Raw genomic sequence first — 22,633 nt, forward strand, 5'->3', positions numbered from 1 at the left:
CAAATATGCTACAGATCAACATGAGTTATGAATAAACCGACACTTAAGTGATATTACACAGGGATGTGCTCATTCGTATAGTGTTTCTCAATATTGAAAAGAATTTGGCCTTTGGAGTGTTACTTTTCTAAGTTCAACATGAAGAGAAATGCATTAATTCTTTCGGTCACAATGTCCTACTGCATGTAACATACATCAGGAATACAACACACACATAAGTACCCTTACACTGCACATAGATTATAAATGGCAAGAGTGAAGAAACATTCAAAAGAGTAAATGTTAGTCACGTGTTGTTTCTTTTCAGTTTCTGTGATGATGGATTAGGATGTCATGTGATCCTGGGCCACACTCACAATAGGTAAAAACATGAGTGTTGACTTGGGGTGTGTGTGTGTGTGTGTGTGTGTGTGTGTGTGTGTGTGTGTGTGTGTGTGTGTGTGTGTGTGTGTGTGTGTGTGTGTGTAGGCTCACTGAAGGCTGTGGTTAAACTTCATTCCAGACATTCCCAACCTGTTGGGTAGTTCGTCTTAAAAACTCAGGAAATTTAACTTGGCCTACTGTTTTTATGCTCTTTTATTGGTATTTGAGTTTACACAAAAGACAAAGACTTATCGACAAAACAGCTATGCAGCACAAACTACACAAAGAGGAGCAATGGCATCCTGAAAGCTTTAGAAGAACAAGTATCATAATCCTCTACATATACAACAAGGCATTTAGGATCACTAGGCACTGTCACATACACACAAAGAGGTGCTTCAGTTAATATCCTCTGCTTCAGTATATATGCCTCTGTTAGTACATTTAGTTAGCACAATATGAAGCAATCACTGCACATTCTCACTATACACTTAATTTGACATTTTCCTTCATGACAGAGTATAAATGGCACCATATTAGGTAAACAGAGACAGTAAAGAGTCTTCTCAGTGTTGCCGTTTAAAACATTTACAATTTAAAATATCGTTACATAGAAAATGTAGCAGAACACAGGCTCACCAAAAAAGATTAAGCAAGGCTAGTAAAATACATTCCTTCAAGAAACCAACCAAGAAATCCAGCGTGCAAAAACTCACAACTTGACCAACTAGTTCTAAAACCTACAACTTACAGGTAAATATATATTTTTGTTTTGTTTTTTTTATTACATAAATAATTTGATTATCAAATGTGTATGAGAATCTACTTTGTAGATAAAGAGATAGCCCAACACTGCAAAGTGTCAGTAAAATGTAAGATGTGGCTAGTATTGAGACAGGAAGAGACAGAAAGTAGAAACCTGACAGTGGGATTTGATCGAAGTCACTATTTGGTGACCGGCTGTCCAAGTACGATGTAGAAATGTCATTAGTCTGTCCACATTCTTCCCTTCTAGAGACAAAATAACTTTTATCTACATTAAGATTCACATTAACAGAGACACACAGCTCATGCTCGTCTTACACATGGACAGATGGGCCAGAAGCAGGTAAGATGAATCAGACTGGTAAATGATACATTCTGGCATATCAGGGACATGGAGGCATATTGGTTTGTGGCATAGCTGGGACATTGAGCATACCTAAAATACCATTATTTCCATTTACATTGTGTCCCAGGCATGGCACTCATCAGAGACAATGATCCTCAAAGGCTGCCTCACAAATATATAATAACAGTATAACATAACCAAGGTATATATAAGATTTGTAGCAGCTTATAGAACATTGCATTCGTCAACTCTTTCCAGATACAAAAAACAGCTCCACAGCTGAATACGTTTTCTTTTAATCACTTTGCAACATAGTACGACAAAATTTATTAACTCTATATGTCTATTAAGAAATACATATACTTTGAACCCCAAAACTGATCAGTGTCCACTGATTGTAACAAATTGTTGTGGCAATAACAGACTCCTTCACATATCTAGGACGACAATATGTACTGAGGATACAGAGTTGATAACAGCACTGTGCTCAACTATATCAGTACACAATGGCGCTAAGAAGGGACTGCTTAAACCACAATAAAATCACTGCTTTGCAGTCACGTAGAAGCTGGCGCTGGGTGTGTTTGCACAACTCTGTTTCCTTCCTTCAATAGGTGTGGAGTGATTTTTCTAGAAAAAATACTGAGATGACAGTTTAACTTCGGAGTCTGTCTCAGTGCTGTGTGCATATGTATATATAGAGAGAGACAGGAATGATAACTGGTATTTTTTCCCCACAGTGCAGCTGTACTGTGCTGTACACATACTGGCATGGTACTGAACAAGTTTCCATTGTGTTTGATGTACAGTCCAGCTTCCTTCAGATACAGAAGTATGCTGGGAAAGTGTCCATGTGCTAACATAAACGCCCATAAACAGTATTTACACACAGCGACTTTCCAAACTAGCTGGCAGTGATGTTACCAATACACTGGTGCCGTACGAGCTACATACACTACTGTTCAATATTCCAGTGGAAACACCAAAGGGCACCGACACCGTACCATATCAGGTCCAGTATGGGTACAGCACAGTGCTGTATATAACCATTTTAGGCTCAATATGGATACTGTACAATATTTGGACACAGTAAAAAGTCTGCAGTGAGTTCAGTAGAGGGAGCTGTCATTGTTGTAGGAGCTGGAGCTAGGGAAGGTGGGACAGGGTTTGTTCCACGGGAGTGCGCCAGAGTGGTCTGCTGTGGGGAGGCTGAGGGTGCTGGCACTCTTCAGCTTGTTCTTCAGACCCCAGCTGAGGAAGGATGACTTCTTGGTTACTTTGCGGGACTTGGGATTCTTGTCATCATCATCATAGGCCAGACAAATCATGGAGTAGGTCTTCGGCAAGTTTCCGCAGAAGGTAGCACTCTTGGTAGGCTGGGAAGAGACAGTGATAATGACATTTAGTTCGTGGCAGTCAGTGTTTGTTTTATCAGAGTTGCTTTCTGTGTTGTACCCATCTGTTGCCTCAAGCAATGTCCCACCTACAGTACTATCTAGTTGGTTACATGTCACATATAGCAGCCTTTCAAAATTGAAGGATACGGGTTGAAAAGCTCTCTTAATTACATATATATGAAACATAAAAAAGACATTCAAACAATGTTTTGTGCAGATGTCTGTTATTCTGAATTCTGGCACCTTCACTGCACATGTATGTCCATTCTAAATATTGTATATATATGTATATACTGTATTGATTCCAAATATTGATTGTCATTCTTCTTAATTACCAATAAATGTTATCGGCCCTGAAAAAAAAGATATCAGTCAATCCCTAGCAAATATCCAAAATCACAGCAGACTATTGTGAAGCAATTGTGCCTGCTATGAAATGTGAAGGAGCTGGATCATACAATATACAGTATAATACAAATGTTGCTACCTTATTAATGAGCTTTACAATTGAATATCATGTTAGGCAAACGTTCAAAATAAGTATTTTATTAATTTCACCAAGGTAGTAAGTATAGTATTTACTGCAGATCTACAGCATGGGACTGCATTTTCAGAGGCATTGCTTATTCTCTCCAACACATTCGAGTCACACTGAGGATTATTTTAGCTCTTTGTCTGGATATTTAGGCAACTGGCTAGAGAAATGTTCCACACACAGTCTAAATATAAAACTCACAAAGCTGTCATCTGTTTTAAAAACAGCATGTAGGTCATCACCAAGAGCCTCTTTCTGATAGGAAATCAAACACTAAAAGGAAACACTACCTCTAAGTAATTTGAAACTCTAACAGTGCTGTTCAGCCATCTGATACAAAGGCCAAATTTGCTGTCACCATTTGTCAGTCAAACAAAATCGTACAGATAACCTTTCTCTAAACACAATGGACAGACATGGGGAATGGTGTACCATGGGAGGGTTGGTGTCCATCATGCTGACCACCTGGATTTCAATTCCCTCCTCGTCCACATCCTTAAGAAGTCGCATCACCTCGCTCACACCCATCCATTTGCATTCTGTGTCACCCACAGAAACAATGTAGTCACCCTCTTTCAGCCCATCAGCCTGGAAAAGACATGGGAAAGAGCAGGAGTTAGAGAGCAAAGCATCCTCATACTGCTGCAGACAAGGGAAATACTTACAGCAGACAATTTATTTGAACAGCAACCCGACAGAGTTCACCTAATTTCATTCAACACCCTAGAGGCTGCTAGGATCTGCAGAGAAAACACTGAGGTTAGCCCCAAACAAAGCTCTTTTACAGCAGACAAAACACATGGCAGTGTGTGCACCAGCGCACATTACTTCTGTGGGAAATCTGTCTTATCGACATGATTTCAGCTATTTCTGTCTGATAACTTGATCCGTGTTCGCCCCAAGCAGGTCAACAATTCTGGAGAATCAGTTAGTTCTAAATAAAAATCCCGGTGAAAGCAGTATTAAAAGTTCTAAAGAGTTTGGCCTAGTTAGGTTTATGCAATTCTAATCTGTTTCTCTGCATAGCCTGCAGGGCCTAATAAGAGTCTGCTCTTCGTAAGCACCTCTTAATGAGCTGTCACACTGCAAAGGATTGTAGAGGGTAAATACTTTCTGATTCTCAATTAAATTAGTAGCCAAAGTGGATGAGAAGGAGGAGGAGGACGAAGAGGAGGAGGACGAGGAGGAGAAACTGGGGAGTGCCTCTGAGGCTGAAACTTGTTTGGGTTTCTCAGAATGACTTTGTTTAATCAAAGGTTCACTGAGGGGATACGACTTTGTAATGTGAACTTATTTGATATTCCTTATGCATGCATGCCTAAAATTTTAAGCTGTTAGTTTTCCCAGTGCAGACAAAGCCACACCCTGCCTGTTAATTCTTTCGCAGGGAGTTAACATTGAGCAACCTATGCATCTGGCTTTTGGCAAATTTTAACGTACTGAGAAGTACTGAGCAGGGCCAGTGAGATTTATTTCCTGCGCTCTAAAATATGACCGTTTGTTGAATTATTTCTACCACCAGAAAGTAATAATCCATTCTCTGTTCTGGATGTAAAATTACAGATGCATGTGGTGATACATCAGTTACTTCAAATAGGAGTAAGGTTATCAGTTTAGCCTAGTTTACAAAAAACTAGTCACTTCAAAGGACTATGCCAATGGCTTTGCCTTATTTGTTCTAGTAACTACAAAAAAATAGAATGCTAAGCATCACTTATTGCCTATCTTGAGATCATTTAATATCTCTGCAGCCTGATTCCTAGATAGTCCCATGCTGACATTTGTTGAAACCAGAGCTTGGTTGTGATTTAAAAAAACAAACAAACTTAACTGTTAAAAGTGAAGAACATAGTTTAACTCACAGCAGCTGGACAGAGGGGGTCCAGTGAAACCACCTGGACTGGTGATTCTCCTTTCAGGGTGAAACCCAGATCTCTGTCTTGGGGTTTAAGTTGTATCGTCCGTGGGGCTGTCCACCGCTGCTTGGCTGAGAACACTGACAGAGGGCCCTGAGTGGACAGAGTGTGGGGAAGCAAGGGTTAATAAAGCTACAGGTTTTCTGGACTATGAAAGATAATATCCTGTTGAGTCTGAATCTGGTATACGCCTACGGAAAACCTGAACATTAAGGCAGATGGTCCCTTCTGGCGTCCTTGCTCACATGTGTCATTACTGTAGCAGTAACCTCATGATAAGCACTGTGGTCAGAGATAGATTCCTGGATATTATCACCCCAATGCAGAGTTGGTGGATGAAATATGACCAGGAATCATATTTAAACTACCTCTTTTTTCACACCTTACTTTCTGGGTGGTCAATTTCCTGAAACTTGTTCAGGAATTATTCTTTTTCGAAACAATTCCTTAAACTTTTCAACAGGCCAGTCACATTCCCTTTTAATAGTCAAACAAGCCTTAGTATGCTCTAAAAACAAACTGACACACATGAAAAACACTCTCAACATTACTCATATTCACTTGAATGCTGGGATTAAATAAACTGTAGCAGGAGAATATGAACCCTTTAAAATGTATGTATGCTAGGGCTGGACCCGAATATCCCAAATATCTGAATATTTGTTTGCTACGGCAGTATCCGGATATTAATTTTGGTATCCGAATATTCGGCTCGTCTTGGTTGGCATTCGTGATGTTTCCCGAAATAAGTGACAGTTTTCTGTCAGCATGGAGGCATTAAAGCTGCTGTCCGGAGTTTGAATCGCAGCGTCTCCCAAAACACTGTTGGTCCCTCCCTCTGATTTCGCCCCTTTATTTGTGCACGCGCGCTGTACCTGAGAGGGGTGCCCGGAGTGCTGCAGCATCTTGCCTGTTTTGCTGTTTTCCACTCTTCTACATTTAGTACATTTAGTAAATAATAAAGGAATTACGTTAGAATGCTGTATTGAGTCTAACTTGTCCTAATACCAAAATAACATGAATCTGCTAGGACGAACGAGTAAAGTTTCAATATGTGATTACACTCGTGTAGCCCTCTCGATGACGTCGTTTATCAAACTTAGTGCATTTACGCGTGTATATGTGTTACATTGTTTATTTATGTCTATCTAGAGTTCAGAATTGCATGACTCCTCTGACGAAGAGTATGTCCCAGACGCCCCAACATCTTCTTCCAGAGGTCGGGCATCTAAACGAAGCCGTCAGCCGGGCTATGGAGGCCGTGGTCGGGGAGCGACGCGAGCACCCCCAGCCAAAAAACGTCCTGCAGTCTCTTGGCCTGACAAGCCGTGGGATTGGTAACTTTTCTGGAAGTTGCTGAGCCCTGATGCTCTCTCCTCCACAAGCAAAACAAATGTGCGCGCGGTTGCGTAGTGCGTAGCTCGCCCACCTCTGCATGGGCTTGCTTGCTGTGCGCGTAACCGTTGATCGACAGCATGACAAAGCAGAAGCTCGAACTTGATTGGTCGGCAGCAACCGGCGCTTTTTGGAATAACATGGGGGTCTATGAGAGGAAGGCGGAGCTCAGGAATAAATTTTCATATTGCGTTATACTAACTTTATATTATAGTATCGAACTAGACTAACACATTTAAGCTTTGTTAAACAATGATACATAAATTGAAAACAAACGGAAACTCCGGACAGCAGCTTTAAAGTCTTCGGCCCACTTCAGCTCATTCCGGCCTGTTCGGCTCATCTCGGCTCATCCATTCGTGTTTGTTACCACCACCTGAATGGCCAAATCCCTGCCAAAATCTAATGAGGTGGTCCTTGTGTCATTTCTGACCTGCCCTGAAAATATCATCTAAATCTGTTAGTCCATTTTTGAGAAATGTTGCACACAGGTAGATTCACAGATTAACAGGACAATAACTCCGCCAAGGAACGCGGAGGGTTTACTTATTTTTGCGACCAGAACTACGAATGTTTACAATTTGGGTCCAGTAAAGACACAAAATAAGGCGTTTGTGTGTCTAAGCACATTACTTTTATCTATGAATTTATGACCAATTAATACAGAAAATCGGGTATTTCCAGAAGCGTCCCATGATTTTCATGCCTTGTATAGTACCTGCTATATCGTATATAATAACAACTTAACACAAGCAAGGCTGCAAACAACACCATTTGTCTTGACCATTTCATGTATCAACATCACTCAAACCAATCTGATATCCTAAACCTCTGTATTTTAAATAATCTGGCAAACAGTCAAAAATGGAAACTATTTCACTTCAAATGGTTTGACAGCAACTATGTTTAAGACCAAAAACATAAACAGTAATCAGTGCATTTTCAAATTTGTATTTGAAAAAGAAAACATATAATATTTCTACATACTGAACATCTTAACAGCAGGCAGAAGCCAAAACATGACCTACTTTTTCCACTGAGGCTACTGAAGCCAACAGCTGAATCTAATGCCCCCTGTTAACTGTTGGGAAAATCTCTTCTTCACTAAATCCTGACAATCAATCCTATGTAACACCAAGATGACTCCTGCTGTAATTTTCACCATGGCAGCTGTACGAAAAAATTGTGCTGGATCAAACTTTAACATTCTTTTTCAGATCTTGAAGCATTACAGTCCTTTTGTAGAGACTGGTAATGATGAGTTAGGTGGAGTTTTGCAACAGCAGGCACAGAGGTCTTTGTTCACAGAGGTCATTTACACCTGCTGCTCGGAAACATCAGCCCTGTTCCTTGACTTCCTCATGAATTGTTTGCTTGCAAGAGCTTTGGTCGTCAAACCGATGCTTGGTTTTGCTGTAATTACTGTAAACGGTGGCAGAAGAAAAACAACATACTTGCAACTAAATGTCTCTTTTAGAGGACATGGAGATTCTAGTCTCCCTTTCCACTCATCATCATAATAATATGAACAGTATAGTACCATCACCTCATTTATTCAGCATGAAAGATCCCAAAATGAAACAAACCAGTAAAGTAATTACTATCAAGGGAATAAACTCTATGCTTCGAAGGTCAATCATAAACCTTCAGGTAAGTTAAAATATTCAACCGAGACTTTGGTAGAGAGTTTGTTTCCCTTGACAGCGGTGCTAATTTGTAATATTTTCCATTCCTTTCATCTGCCTAAGAGCAGAGTTGAAGCCAGTGTACCTGTATCCATGGTTAGTGTTAGTTTTGCATTTGGTATTTTGGATGAAAGTCCAGGAAGCTTTGGAAACACCAGAGGACTTTGAATTCGCTGGTAGTCAAATATGCAAAAGCTTCCCGGAGCCTCAGCCATGGTTGGTTTTATTCAGAAATGACAAAAAAATACACTCTGGGTGTTCAAATAATAAAGAATACAATTTAAATATCTAAAGTAAAAATCCAGAGCCATTTCATGTCACTTAATGAATAAGCAAACCAGCATGAATAAAAACAGCAATGTCAGTGGAAGAATATTAGTAGCCCACATACCAGCCTCTGGAAAAAGTCGATGACTTTCACCTTTGTAGTTGCAGGAACTTCCATCTCTGCTTTGTGCTCTGTTTTAGCTATAAAAACAAAGGAGAAAAAACAAAGCTGTCATTCTACACATTTACTGTCATATCTAAGCGGTGGCCCTGCAGAGAGGCAGGCAGTGTAAACATTGCATCATCTGCCACTTATCATAGCTAAGAGCAGCAGGTGTGATACACAACACAGCAGCCTTTTGTCAGCTGTTTCCTGAGAGACAAACCTCCCGTATCAACAAATTGGTCTTTGGCCTTAGTGTTATTAGTGAAGTGTTTGTTGTGGTGACACTAAGGAGACTGGTCAGTTTCTATGTCAACTAGAGGAAGAATAGCTCTCACCTTAGTGACATTTAATTGGAGACACCAATAAACTTCACAAGTGTTCAAATCCTATCGTTGTTTCTCATGTTTATTCAGACAGGATATTTTCACTGGTTGTAAAGGTAGTCTTTACACTCACAGATGATGTCTGGGGCCTCAGTGTAGTCTGTGAACTCTTCCTCATCTTCATGTTCACTGAACTTGTTGAGCGAGCGCTGGTGACTGGCTTTTAAAATGTCCTCCAGGATCTCCAGTTTGTTCAAGTTGTGGCACAAACCATAAATCCTCAGAGCCTCCTCGTGACCCAGGATGGCCCGACGAATGTGAGCTTTACCTGGAGAGAGGCAGTCACAGAATAATAATTAGGAAGAGAGAGTGACTAACATGAACAAAGAGTGTTGTGTCTGGTGCCACAGCACTCTGTTGTGTCCTTTTTTCTTGTTTTGTCTTATGCAGTGCTCTAGCTCTGTGCTCACTCGTACCAACACATTCACGTTCATCTTTCTTCTTCAGGATGTCCAGAGGAGAGCGTCCCTCAGGGAGCCGATCATACACCTGTGACAAGGTCTTCTCCTGCTGGTCCTCATCATCACTGGGACCCACTGAACACAGAGAGGCAAAAAAAAAAGTCAGTGACTGAGAAATTGTTTTTTTAACATTATACCGATTATTCATCGTCCACACAGATTGTTGTAGAAAAATATGTATTTGTCAGCTTAAACTTCTGTATCAGTATGGACTACAAGAGAGAACAATCTACACAGAATTTTGATGTTGATGTACTGATTATTCAAGCTAATCAAAATAGAAACCCTCCAAAAACTTAATCTTGTCTCGTAAACTGTCTTCTTCATCCCCTGGTTTAATGGATTTAAAAGGTAAATTTAAAGCATAAACACTTTTTAAGTATTACAGAGACAGTATGAAGCCTTTATTTGGCACTGTTTGTCGTTAATCTGTTTACTACAGCAGTCTTCATTCAGTCCTGTTTCTAGGTTAAGTTCTTTCTCTACAGTTCTGTGCTTAATTGCTCTATTCTCCTCATTCACACAGGAATCTGTTAATGAGCTGCCACACTCAAAGCTGTTTCGCTCTGCTGTCCCTCCATTCTGTCCTGTCCCATTCACAGAACTATGGCCTTTCACTTTACAGCCTAATAAATTTCTTACACTTCAGCTAATTTTGTTTTCCAGCATCTTCCAAATGTATAATTGTACCTGTGAAATATAAAAAGTAACAGTGTATGGCAGTAAAATAATTGCTTTATAGACCCGGTATAAATAGATAAGAAACTAAGAAACTATTATGTCTTTTTTTTTTTTTAAAGACATGATTGTTTACTAACAATTACTAACAAATTATCATGAATACAAAACCATCAGCCACATTACTGCTTAGAGAGTTTTGTCCACTTACAAGACAAAGTTCTCATCCTCTCTCTCACTTGTTCTCTTTGCCACTTGATTATGTAGACAGTATTAGAAAGCTGCAGAACTGTAATCCTCAGCCATCTACAGTACAGTTTTACATACTCTAACCACCCTTCTTCCTGCCTCACATTATTTTTGCTGTCTTGTTCACAATCTGTCCATCAGAGTTCCTGGAAACACAGCCTCTCTTTACCATGGGGTGTGTGTGAGAAACTGTGGATCCCTAAATAACTCTTATGTAATAGCTTTGAGGCTGGCGGTGGTTCAGTCCAGCCATCTGACATGACCAACCTAGTGGCACACACAGCGCTTTAAGGGAAGGTTCAGGTATTGTAGGGTGTTCAAAATCAGGCAGCTTAAGGCCTGCAAAACTACTTTTAGAAGTGATTTTGATTGAATGCGATTTCCCCTTAGGGATCAATAAAGTGTTTGGTACGGGCAACAGCCAGGCTAATACTACAGGCCAAATGCATTATAACTTACAGTAAGTTTTTCAGGATTGTGGGGGCGGAGGCTGTCTGTAGAATTATGCTTACACACAGTCAACCAGTTATCCAAAGCACAGTTCCAAGTGTAATGTCTTTGTCAAAAAAGAAGAGGGTTAATATTTGATTGATAGCAATCACAATGGGATTAATGAATCATTTTGAGTAGCACTTTATAATAACTATACACTATTAAGCATTAGTTAAGCATTGGTTAAGCATAATTTCAGCATTAGTTAATCCTTAAATCCTCATGAACTCATCATGAATTCACCATTAGTAATGCATTACAAAGCATTAGTAAAGACAGTTTTAAATGTTCAACCAACACATTATTAAGCATTAGTTAAACATTAGTAAAGTGCTTAATTCATCGTTAACTCATCATTTGTAACTAATTAGTTATACGTGCATAATTAATCATGAATTCATGATCTGTATGACATTTATTATGCATTACTAAGCGCTTAATAAATCCGGTTAAAAATGTTTTGTTGCTCATTGATAATCTCAGATGTTAATACTTTATAAAGGGTTAGCAACTGTGTTAGTATATGATTTACAAACACATATTCATCCTCAATGAATAACTTATTAATGCGGTTGCTACTCATTAGTTAAGTATATTCCGTGAGCCCATCTAAAGTGAGGACTATATATGCTTTATAAAGCATTTATAAATGACACAGAAGCAAAGATATACAAAGTGTCAGTTTTATTGGTCCCAAACAATACAAGCTCTTTTAAATACACACTTTAAACAAATACAATCTATAAAATTTCAAGTAAACTTGACAAACATCTTCAAATAACAACAGTCTGTGATCGTATAAAATAGAAAAATAAAATACAAGCTCTTTTAAATACACACTTTGCAATCCTTAACATTTCAAGTAAACTGGTGAACTATCTCTTCAGGGCACACACACACCAGAGGTAAGTGGCTGCCTGATTCTGGGATTCCGCCAGTGCATTTCAATGGTGTGCCCTTGAAGTGCACAAAGTGCTTTACAGTAAAACAAATATACCGTTTTCAAATATTGCAAGATAACACTAGATAATTTCTGCAACCTGTTTGCCTCTACGATCAGCTGCCATCTCCCCAGCGTGATATGGCTCTCTCTCCGACTTCCGCATTTCAGAAAAATTAAAAAAAAACCCGCGCGGTCTCGCTCTCCAGAACCGCGGAGGAGGCTGGGACTTGTAGGACTCTGGGACCTGGGATTTTGGAGCATGCGCACTAGCATTTTTGACGGTAAGAGCATGCGCAGTAGCGTCCTACACGTCCCAGAGTCCTACAAGTCCCAGCCTCCTCCGCGGTTCTGGAGAGCGAGACCGCGCGGTTTTTTTTTTAAATTTTTCTGAAATGCGGAAGTCGGAGAGAGAGAGCCATATCACGCTGGGGAGATGGCAGCTGATCGTAGAGGCAAACAGGTTGCAGAAATTATCTAGTGTTATCTTGCAATATTTGAAAACGGTATATTTGTTTTACTGTAAAGCACTTTGTGCACTTCAAGGGCACACCATTGAAATGCACTGGCGGAATCCCAGAATCAGGCAGCCACTTACCTCTGGTGTGTGTGCCCTAAAGGGATAGTTCACCAGTTTACTTGAAATGTTAAGGATTGCAAAGTGTGTATTTAAAAGAGCTTGTATTTTATTTTTCTATTTTATACGATCACAGACTGTTGTTATTTGAAGATGTTTGTCAAGTTTACTTGAAATTTTATAGATTGTATTTGTTTAAAGTGTGTATTTAAAAGAGCTTGTATTGTTTGGGACCAATAAAACTGACACTTTGTATATCTTTGCTTCTGTGTCCTTTATAAATGCTTTATAAAGCATAGATAGTCCTCACTTTAGATGGGCTCACGGAATATACTTAACTAATGAGTAGTAACCGCATTAATAAGTTATTCATTGAGGATGAATATGTGTTTGTAAATCATATACTAACACAGTTGCTAACCCTTTATAAAGTATTAACATCTGAGATTATCAATGAGCAACAAAACATTTTTAACCGGATTTATTAAGTGCTTAGTAATGCATAATAAATGTCATACAGATCATGAATTCATGATTAATTATGCACGTATAACTAATTAGTTACAAATGATGAGTTAACGATGAATTAAGCACTTTACTAATGTTTAACTAATGCTTAATAATGTGTTGGTTGAACATTTAAAACTGTCTTTACTAATGCTTTGTAATGCATTACTAATGGTGAATTCATGATGAGTTCATGAGGATTTAAGGATTAACTAATGCTGAAATTATGCTTAACCAATGCTTAACTAATGCTTAATAGTGTATAGTTATTATAAAGTGCTACCTAATTTTGTGTTAGAGTACGGTGTGTTCATGAAAAGCACACCTGTCTCTTTTGCCATCTAGGGCATTACTTAACCAGGTGCAGTGAGAGCTATCAGCAGATTACAATGCACTGTACTGGAGTCTTGTTCTACTAATTGTTTGTGTAATGTAGCTTGAATCTCAAATTACTTGCACATAGTAATAGCATGGTGTCTTTATACTGTTGCTAACTAGTCAAACTAGGTTAAGTATTGATACATATCCCCCCCCCATTTCTGTTACTCAGTTTACTCATTTTGTTTCACCTCACGCACATAAAATCTGTAAAACAATGTGAAAAGATTACTTGGATATAAACAGTTTTTCTTACACTGATGGTCCAGCAGTGCTGAGGCAACAAAGTAGTGTGCCATGGAGCGATAGTGGTTGGCTTTGACTTGTGACATGGTGGACCAGAACAAAGGGACATTGTCTTTGATTGGCATCTGGATCATGGACTGATGGACTTGGTCATAGATTTCTGAGACCTGGCAGGAAAAAGAGGAAGGAGTTACTGCAGGGACATTAAAAGCACCTACTTGGATAAAATCACTGGAAAAAAACAGGTATCTGACTGTGGTGACATTCTCACTTTACATTCACTTTAAGTAGAGTATAACCTAACCAGTCTTCAGCAAAAGAAAGAGCACTTTACCTACAAGATGTGAGGGCAGTGTGTGTGCTTTTGCTGCTATCTACCTTTGCAGCCTCTTGGGCCATTTTCATCAGGGTGTAGAACTGGTTTCGGATCCCGGGCAAAGCAGTCTTCTCAAACAGACACTCCTGAGCCTGAGCAAGCATCATTCGAATCAGCATACTGAGCATAGCTGGACTCATGTCATAGCTGGGAGTGTGGGTAAAAGTCTCCTTAAGGTGGTTCAGGATACCTGGGAGAGAAAGTTAGGTCAGCACAGCTCAAAACCAAGGAAAAAAGTATTCTAGTCGTTATTTAGTTCAGTTGAGAGGTTCCCCATTTTCTCTAATTAAAGTTTTGAAATGGAGGCTTTTCAGTCAGTACAAAAATGACATGTAGCCTCAGATAACCTGCATCCTATTTAGCTCTATGAGAGCAAAAATAATTTAATTACTGCTACTCTGCACACTAAGAATTTTGTTTGTGATTCCATTTTGATGCCTGCTGAAAGAAGTTCTCTTTTCTCTTTCCCAGTCCCAAGTCAGGGTCAGCTACACAACAAAGGCCACTTTCATGAAATCCAAGCACAATCTGTCATTTACATCCAAAAGCATAAAGATAATTTAAAAACAGAACTACTCTAGTTTGGTTTTTGGTCACGTTGATGTCAGCTGAGGTCAAAGGGAAGGGGAGAGGTTATGAGGCAGACTGTATTCATGTGTTCTATCTAGCCCAGACTTATGCAGCTCCCCAACATTCAACAAGCTACCCTGATGGGAGCAGTTGCTACTATTAGTAGCTTGATATAATAGTTAGTGGTTTGAACAGTCAGTTTTTATTAGTGAACTCCAATTTGGAAGCGGGAGATACCTTGCTTGTTTACAAAATGACAGATGTAGCTGTGCTGGTACTTTGACCTTAAACAATGACACTTTCTTATACAAATGTTTCAAAAAGCTCCACACAGATCGTTAAGTGATGTCGTGTTACTGTTAACACAGAATTCAGCGAGAGGAAAACGCACAACTAACTGTGAGATCAATGTCTGTATGCTTCTTTAAAGCTTAGCCAAGATATGAACCGATGTAACTTCATTTTCAATAGGAGAAATAAGACATCCACTTCCAACTTTTTTTTTTTTTTTACATCAAAACCTGGCAAAAAAAGAGTTGGAGACAACTTAATAACAGAGCATTGCTCTGCTAAGTTTCATGTAAGATTCTGCAGTTGCTGGCTGACTCCTCCCATCTATACGTCTTTTGTGTTTCTGGCTCAAGAGCCCAGCACACTTCCAGCATTTCACTTCCCTGCTACTGGCTCTTCATAATGGTGACGATGTTCCCCATAAAAGTATAAGAGTATAATTGTTTTTCTTCATACTAACCTAAATTATAGCCATTAAAGCAACATAACTAAAGCCATGTTCAGAGCTGTAATTACAGTGCAATGCTGCCCATGTTGCCAAGTCATAATTCTATCAAGACTTGTCTGAGCTTCCTGAAACCTTTGAGGGTTGGGAGGCCAGCTCCTATGATTGGTGCTTTCTGGAACTTAGCCACTTGACAACAAGCCACAGAAACATCCTCTGAATTCATTTTCTGACATGAAACAGAGGGAGGAGGCTGGCTCTTCTGAAAATAAGGCTGTGTTTGCATTGGTACCATTCTTCTCAAACTTTTGTCGTTAAAGAATGTCTGCAAGTGGAAAGGAAGGTTTTTAGTTTGAAAAAAATCACTGCGCCTGGCTGTGTTTGGGTCACAGTTGTTATTGACATCTAAAATGTTTTAATAACAAAACTATTAAGGGAAATTATTCATGGGATTGTTCATTATCTAGTCTCCTATCTTTCTTGTTTTCCCTCTCTCTGTTCAAAACACTTAACATAAGTGTCAGTTTCTGTTAATGCAAGCATTTTAGTTACTAATTTGAACTTCGTTGTAATTGACTAAATCTTATAACGATCACAGAATAACCTGGTTTGAACACACAGACATCTTTAAATGTTGGAAAAAGTGCAGACTGGTGAGAGAGGAACTGCCTGAACCAGTTTATTACTCCAATCTGTATATATATCTGTATATACCTGCAGCTTTCTGGAAGGAAGAGATGGCCTCCTCCAGCCCTGATATTGTCTGTCTGTCGCTTCGGGTGCCGATCTGAGAGTAGAGGGCTGCCATGTTGAAAAGGATGCTGGCCTTCTCAAGTGAGAGATTCTGTTGACATACTGGCACTCCAGTGAAGGAGTCATACCTAAAGGAGAGAGGCAGGAGCTGTCATTATTTTTTCATGTAAGGCAGGTATGAAATAAAATAACAAAGCAACAAAATATTCACAGAAAAACATGTGTGGTAGGACTGAGGCAAGTAAATACAGAAAGAGTAAAAGAATGTTTGTCAGTGTTTGTTTTAAGAACTTTACATTAATGCATACTACTCCATAGTACTCCATTTATGCTTTCTTCTCCATCTTTTCTGCATGGCAGCTTTGACGTATGAAGGGTTAAGCCTTTAAGTTCATCTTCACTCTCATCTTCATCTCTGCTTTAAGAATGGGGCCCATTAACTACGAGGTAAGTAAGGGATCACAGCCTTTACTTGGATGCTTCTCCGAAACTTTCTTCATTTTGCTGGATGAATTACCAGTGAATGAAAATTGCTCCATTTGATTCAGTGGGTTCAGTATTCGAGACAAATCTGATAACGATAACATCCAAGAAGCTTTCTGAAAATGATTTTTGTGTACTTCACTGCAACCCCAGAGTTTTGTTATCATTTGATGGTGTTGATAAATGACTTTCATATCAACCAGCATTCCTCTCTCTTCCCCCTCTACTTATTTCTCTTCCACTTAGACTTTTATGTGAAAAATGCAGCAGATAGGCAAAAAGCTGCTGTCAAAACTAACCATTTTTATTTATCTCTAACATGAATTACAGTTTTGAGAGGGGTGACAGACTCTATGAAACCCTTGCACAAGAGTTCACACCAGCTACATTAGCCAATTTCTTTATGACGTGCTAGCTATTACACAATATCACCTGTAGCTTTACGCCATATACATGTTTCTTTTTTTGTCAAGTGTTTTTCAAGACAGATTCTTATTATTATTACTGCAATTGCTAATGAGAAACAATTTATGTGTACCAAGTGAAAAAGATCCCAGTCTGGCGGGTTGGGGAGAAGAATCGGCTCTCGATCAGAGGAAGATGACTGTAGTATTTTGCAAGCAGCTCCACCCCGACCTCGTTTCGACTTGGTGTTCTGCATGCCTACAACAACCGAGAAAAGAGATCTGAAATGGTCTGCAATGTCCAGTGGAGATGCAAATCACTGTTGTTCAAATCCATTTGATGGATCAGTTGACCCACCTAGCAGTTTTTTGTTCACGAAAATAGTGCCATCCAAATATGCGTATAAGAGGAATTTTCTGCACAAAAGTTTTCAGAAATCTACTTGTTCTTACCAGCAACACTCCTGTTGCCTGGACAATTCAGAATTACACTGCTCTGGGATGATTGAATGCTGTTTTTCAGATTTCACTTCAAATGTTTTGAGTACTTCAAAAAAATCCTTTTACCTTGACTGCATTTGGGTGGTTGCAGGATTGCCAAGACTCATATCTCAGAATCCTTAACAAATAAAGCTAAATCTAACCTTATGGCGATGAAATTTACATTTATAAAAGCTGGGTACATTAAGCACATTACCTGTCGCAGGTCCATCAGGTCAGCAATCTCATCTTCAAAACTGTTCCCGTCTTCACTGTAGTGCTCCAGGATAAAGTCCTGTGAAAATAAAATACAAATCAACATCTGCAAATTTAAAAAAAAACAATTTCAATCAGAGGCTTTTTGGTTCCATGACTGCAACTCAACCCTTCTTACACAGAAGCCAACTCCTACTGTGATTAGCAGGTTGATGAGAACTGTCATTCTTCCGGAGTCAGCCAGGCGTAAGAGACACCTGTTTATGAAGACTGAGCTACGATCACAGTCATAAATGGAGCAGAATTTACATTGTTAAGTGGCGCTACAGTTTTACAAGGTTGGAACATCTCACACGAGACCTGGCAGCAAACAATCAGGATGCCACCTAGCATTAATATGCTATCGTGGGATCCCCGCATTGAGACATAGCTTCAGGATAACTTCACTAGTCTCAATAACTACTGACCCACTTTCGATTTAAAATATTTTTATAGTAAGGTGATGTATTGTTCCTGACACGTAGTAAGGACAAAGAAGTGACAGCTATACAAGGTGTGGACATTGTGACCCAAATACCTAATGAGAGGACATTTAAATTTTACAATATTTACAGTACATTCATGCTGAAAACACTGCCTATTTATGTGGGTCATAACTGTTGCAGGCAAATTTGAGTATCTGTTAAGCATCTGTAGCTCTGTATATAGATATCTGTTACATCCATGTTGGTTAATTTTGAGTAGGGATTGTCATTCTTACTTGTCTATGACGATGGTCTGCATTAATGCTGTCTACGTTAATGATGTTGTAGTTTAACCAAAGACTCAAATGTCAAAGTGGCATTTTAGGACAAAATTGGATGCTTCATATTTTACCACACTGTATGTCTCATCATATTATGATAAAACAGTTGAACAAGGGAAAGGTGAAGCTGTAGTTGTTTCTTCTTTACCTTGAATGGAGTAGAGAAGTCTACCTCTTTTGTCTCCTTCAGACCCAGAGCAATGAGGGGAATGTTGGCTGTTTCCCTGTAAGCAAAACAAAAAGACAAATACTCATATCATAATCAGTTATCTTATCAATCAATACAACACACAATAGCATGACAGCAGGACCTTTTATGTCAAAGGCACATTGTAGTGTATCTGATTTGTAAAAGAAATACTTCATGCAACCAAGGTGAAACAAAAACATTCATGATTATATCGATACATTTACAGGTCAATTACTAAGACAATCAGACTCAAAAGTTTGGTACTAAATATCAAACAAGAAACTCCCTTTGACTACAAACCAAGCCTACATCAGAATATGATGTCAACAATACATGGATGATAATGATAATGTGTGCAGGGCTACTAGTTTGATCACAATAGCAACAGCTTTCTTGCTTGAGAAAGTTGACATTTTACTTTAATACTTTTGTGTGGTTTCATAGAGGAGAAGTCAGGATAAGACAGATGGTCCTGTAAACACACAGCGGATTTAACAGAGTTAGGATTAAAAGGTGAATGAGGCCCACAACCCTCTACACAACTCTCTGTTGATTAGTCATTCAGGAGTTGCAGGTTTGCTCCAGTAATGCTTGCGAGTCTTTCTTTTAGCCACTAATCAAAGCAGGCTTTTACTTGGCATTATTTCAACCCAGCAAACAGTAAACAGGGAGTGCCGTAAAACACCAGGTTCTACTTTGATCTCAGCTGTAGCCATAATGGTTTGGAATTTCTCTGGTTGTGTGGACCTAGAGGTCCTTGTTACTGACAGATGGAAAGCAGGTTCAGCTTGTTATCAGAGCTGAGGAAATATAACCTGACAGACACCTGCGGCTGATCAGAGAGGGAGACTATAAAATAATCTAACCCTCCCCCACACTGAAAGCAGAATCGTGAGGTGTTACTAAATAAATCACCTACTTAAAAAAAATACAGTTGCTTACAGAACTGCTAGGCCTTTAAGTTATATAAAGGCTAAGCAGTTCTATGAGCAACTCTTGGCCTTTAAGTTAGTATATAACTTCTAATACGCACGGCAGTTGCACTAACTTCAGTTCTAAACAACCAAGGTCACACATCTATCAAGTACATGACTTTCTGTGTAAATTTAAAGGTAGCAGACGTGAGGCACCGTCTTTTCAATACACGAGATGTCAAAAGCACAGAGCTCAGAAAAGCAACTCCTGACACTTATTCATCACTTGATGATAAGACAGCATTCCTCTGGCATACTGGCTTTGTGAATCACAGAAAGCCTCATTCATCAGTAACACTGACAGAGCAAGATAGAGCACTTGTAGATGAGATCATTCTGGGCTTTTCTCTGGTTTGGCAAAGGCAGCCCTGTGGGGGATTAGGGTATCTGTTCTGCAGGGAGTCTGAAATGCTAAAAGCCTCTCAGATACTCACTCCTCCACCCTGCACACACACACCTTCCCACTCAGCACACAAGTGCCTGTGTGCAAGACATGGAACAGACCACTATGGCTACAGCAACCAGCCTGTTTAATGCAACAGAATAGCGCTTAGTCACAAATGCAGTAAACATATTATGTGAAAGTATACTGATGGTCTAGGCTATTGCACGATGACTTCTTAGCCTGACTCCTGTGAGGGTTGATTTGTGGCTTGTGTAACTTAGCAACAGGTTGACTTCAGTAGGTAATGACCTCCCACTAGAAAACAAGTCAGACATGGGAGTCTGCTTCAGAGTAATTCTGGAAATGCTATAAGTTGAGGATAACTTTGGTAGTTTCATATTAAAGAAACAAAATAAGTGTACTTCCAGTAAAGATGCATTACATTTAGAGTTCTGCAGGCAGTGAAAAAATAGCAAATTCTAATCATATTAGTGTAAATGTAAGTTACAGTTGAATAACTATTAAGAATTAATAGCCAAGTAATCTCTTTAAAGTAACCTTGGATAATACACAAGAGCAAATTATTCTTTCCATTCTATCTCACGTGACAAAGTTAATGAAGCGGCATGTAGTGCTGACATCTTTATCCTGTTGTTTCACTGCTCATCACTTTAGCTGTGCTAATTCAGCAACTCTTTAGGAAAGACCAGTTTGTTTTCCAGGTCAAAAACACTGAACTGAACAAACATTTACTACATCACTAAACACAGTACAAGCATCATTTTGGTACTGCAACTGACATTGAAGTAATATTACACTCAGAAATGTATATAACAAACATGATATTGAACTGCACCAATGAATTCTTGTTGTATTCATACTAATATTTGATAAGCTTGACAAGAGCACAGTAACTAGCTCCTGTGTTTTCATAGGGCAGTTTAAAGGGACCACCAACAAATCTAAGTCACATGTACCCTACCAACTACACAGACTGTTTGTGCTTCTGTTATGCATTACCTCATGCCAAAAACCAGCTGGATCTGGTCTGAGTGACAAATAACCTTAGAAAGACGCTATTCAAAGGACAGTGGACTGCTGGGAAAAGCCTGGAAAGGTGAGGAGAGCTTTTTTGTTTCTGTACTTAAGACTGAGGTTGTATTTCAGACTGAGAGGAGGAGGCTAGCTCTCTATTGTGGCTTCACAGCGTCATACTGCTGAAGCATCTGCTAGAAAGTGGCAGGGCAGAACTTTCTCAACATATCCAATAATTCCATGTATAGATTGCCTGTACACCAGGGTGTGTGGCCTTTTCTACATATAGTTATGTGAATACAACAATGTGAATACCTTAGACTTTTCCTTGGACTTTTTTGACTTTTAACTGAATAAAAATAGTGGACGTGATGATGGCAACAAAGACTGCCTATTGTCTATGCATGGAGATGGGAGCAGGGGTTTGTCTATGAGCCTGACGAGGAGGCTCACAAGAGGATGATTGTTTTGATTCTCATCAGCCTCTCTCCATGTGACACTCCAAGGGCACTTAGGACTAAAGACCGCATCGAAAGGCTGGAAATTAAATTTGTGGATGTTATTATTCTTACTGGAAGGAGGTTGTTTTTTGTTTCTTTGAGCAGGACACCAAACTCCTACACAGGTACAAATACTCTATGGGCAACATCATCAGTTAATCACTGGGTGGAACACAAAATACTGCCGCTGTGCAGACAGGCAACCTGATTAATAAGAACCAGGTTAAAGCCTCCTGGTCCTTACAGCACGGAGACCCTGTAAGCCCAACAAACTGAACTGGCCCTGTTATGGTGCCAACACAAGTTGGCACTTTTGGTTTTATAAGGTCATCTGCAGATTTATGTCAAAAATTACAAGAAAGCTCTAACTAGGTCTACAGCTCATTCAAAAAAATCTCTACAAATGACCTGCAAATATTTTAGAATGAAAAGCAAACAGCCTGATATTAGCAGCTTGTCAAACAAGCAACATCTGTGTCAGTGACCCTCAGAAGCTTTTCCATAGGGACTACCAAACAACACACATCACCCACAACCTCCCTTCCCTGCCGATCATTTTATTGCTCTGCTGTGTTTGGTGTCATGGATAGTATGGTCTGCTCTACAGAAGTGTGTGTGTGTGTGCCGATGTTTGTGTATACAAGTGTCTCAAGTGTTCTAACTAGGAAGAGCCATCTGAAAGGAGGTGCGCTTCAATCCAATTCCTTGTACAAAAAGTATTTGAATATTTTTATTTAAAATTGTTATATATTCATCATCCTTCTCTCCAGTAGATGGATTTGGTGTTGTCAGGAGGAAACAAAAGTCTTTTATCACTTTTGATGTGACGGTATTATAGTCTTTCAGATACATGACACTTTTCTGTTAATGTTCCTCATCACTGCATTCAGACTGCGTGCGAGTCAAGTCACTACACCAAGTGATGTATAATACATAATAATGCAACAACAGACCAAAACAAAACTAATAGCAGTGAAAAA

At 39.3% G+C, this 22,633-nt stretch overlaps 1 protein-coding gene across 1 annotated transcript in view; it reads right to left on the bottom strand.

Annotated features, from left to right (window-relative positions):
* Window positions 1–558: 558 nt before the first annotated feature.
* Window positions 559–22,633, bottom strand: part of rhpn2 (rhophilin, Rho GTPase binding protein 2) — a 34,819-nt gene continuing 12,744 nt past the window's right edge. The window contains exons 4-15 of the mRNA XM_022219264.2: window positions 18,718–18,793; window positions 17,766–17,843; window positions 17,203–17,327; window positions 16,143–16,309; window positions 14,125–14,312; window positions 13,757–13,913; window positions 9,635–9,754; window positions 9,292–9,486; window positions 8,794–8,870; window positions 5,269–5,415; window positions 3,839–3,994; window positions 559–2,850 (exon numbers count right to left, since the gene is read on the bottom strand). Coding sequence (XP_022074956.1) covers window positions 2,584–2,850; window positions 3,839–3,994; window positions 5,269–5,415; window positions 8,794–8,870; window positions 9,292–9,486; window positions 9,635–9,754; window positions 13,757–13,913; window positions 14,125–14,312; window positions 16,143–16,309; window positions 17,203–17,327; window positions 17,766–17,843; window positions 18,718–18,793 — 1,753 coding nt within the window. The 3' untranslated portion in view covers window positions 559–2,583. The remainder of the gene's footprint in view (window positions 2,851–3,838; window positions 3,995–5,268; window positions 5,416–8,793; window positions 8,871–9,291; window positions 9,487–9,634; window positions 9,755–13,756; window positions 13,914–14,124; window positions 14,313–16,142; window positions 16,310–17,202; window positions 17,328–17,765; window positions 17,844–18,717; window positions 18,794–22,633) is intronic.

The sequence above is a fragment of the Acanthochromis polyacanthus genome, chromosome 2 (assembly GCF_021347895.1).
Source record: "Acanthochromis polyacanthus isolate Apoly-LR-REF ecotype Palm Island chromosome 2, KAUST_Apoly_ChrSc, whole genome shotgun sequence".
NCBI lineage: Eukaryota > Metazoa > Chordata > Actinopteri > Pomacentridae > Acanthochromis > Acanthochromis polyacanthus.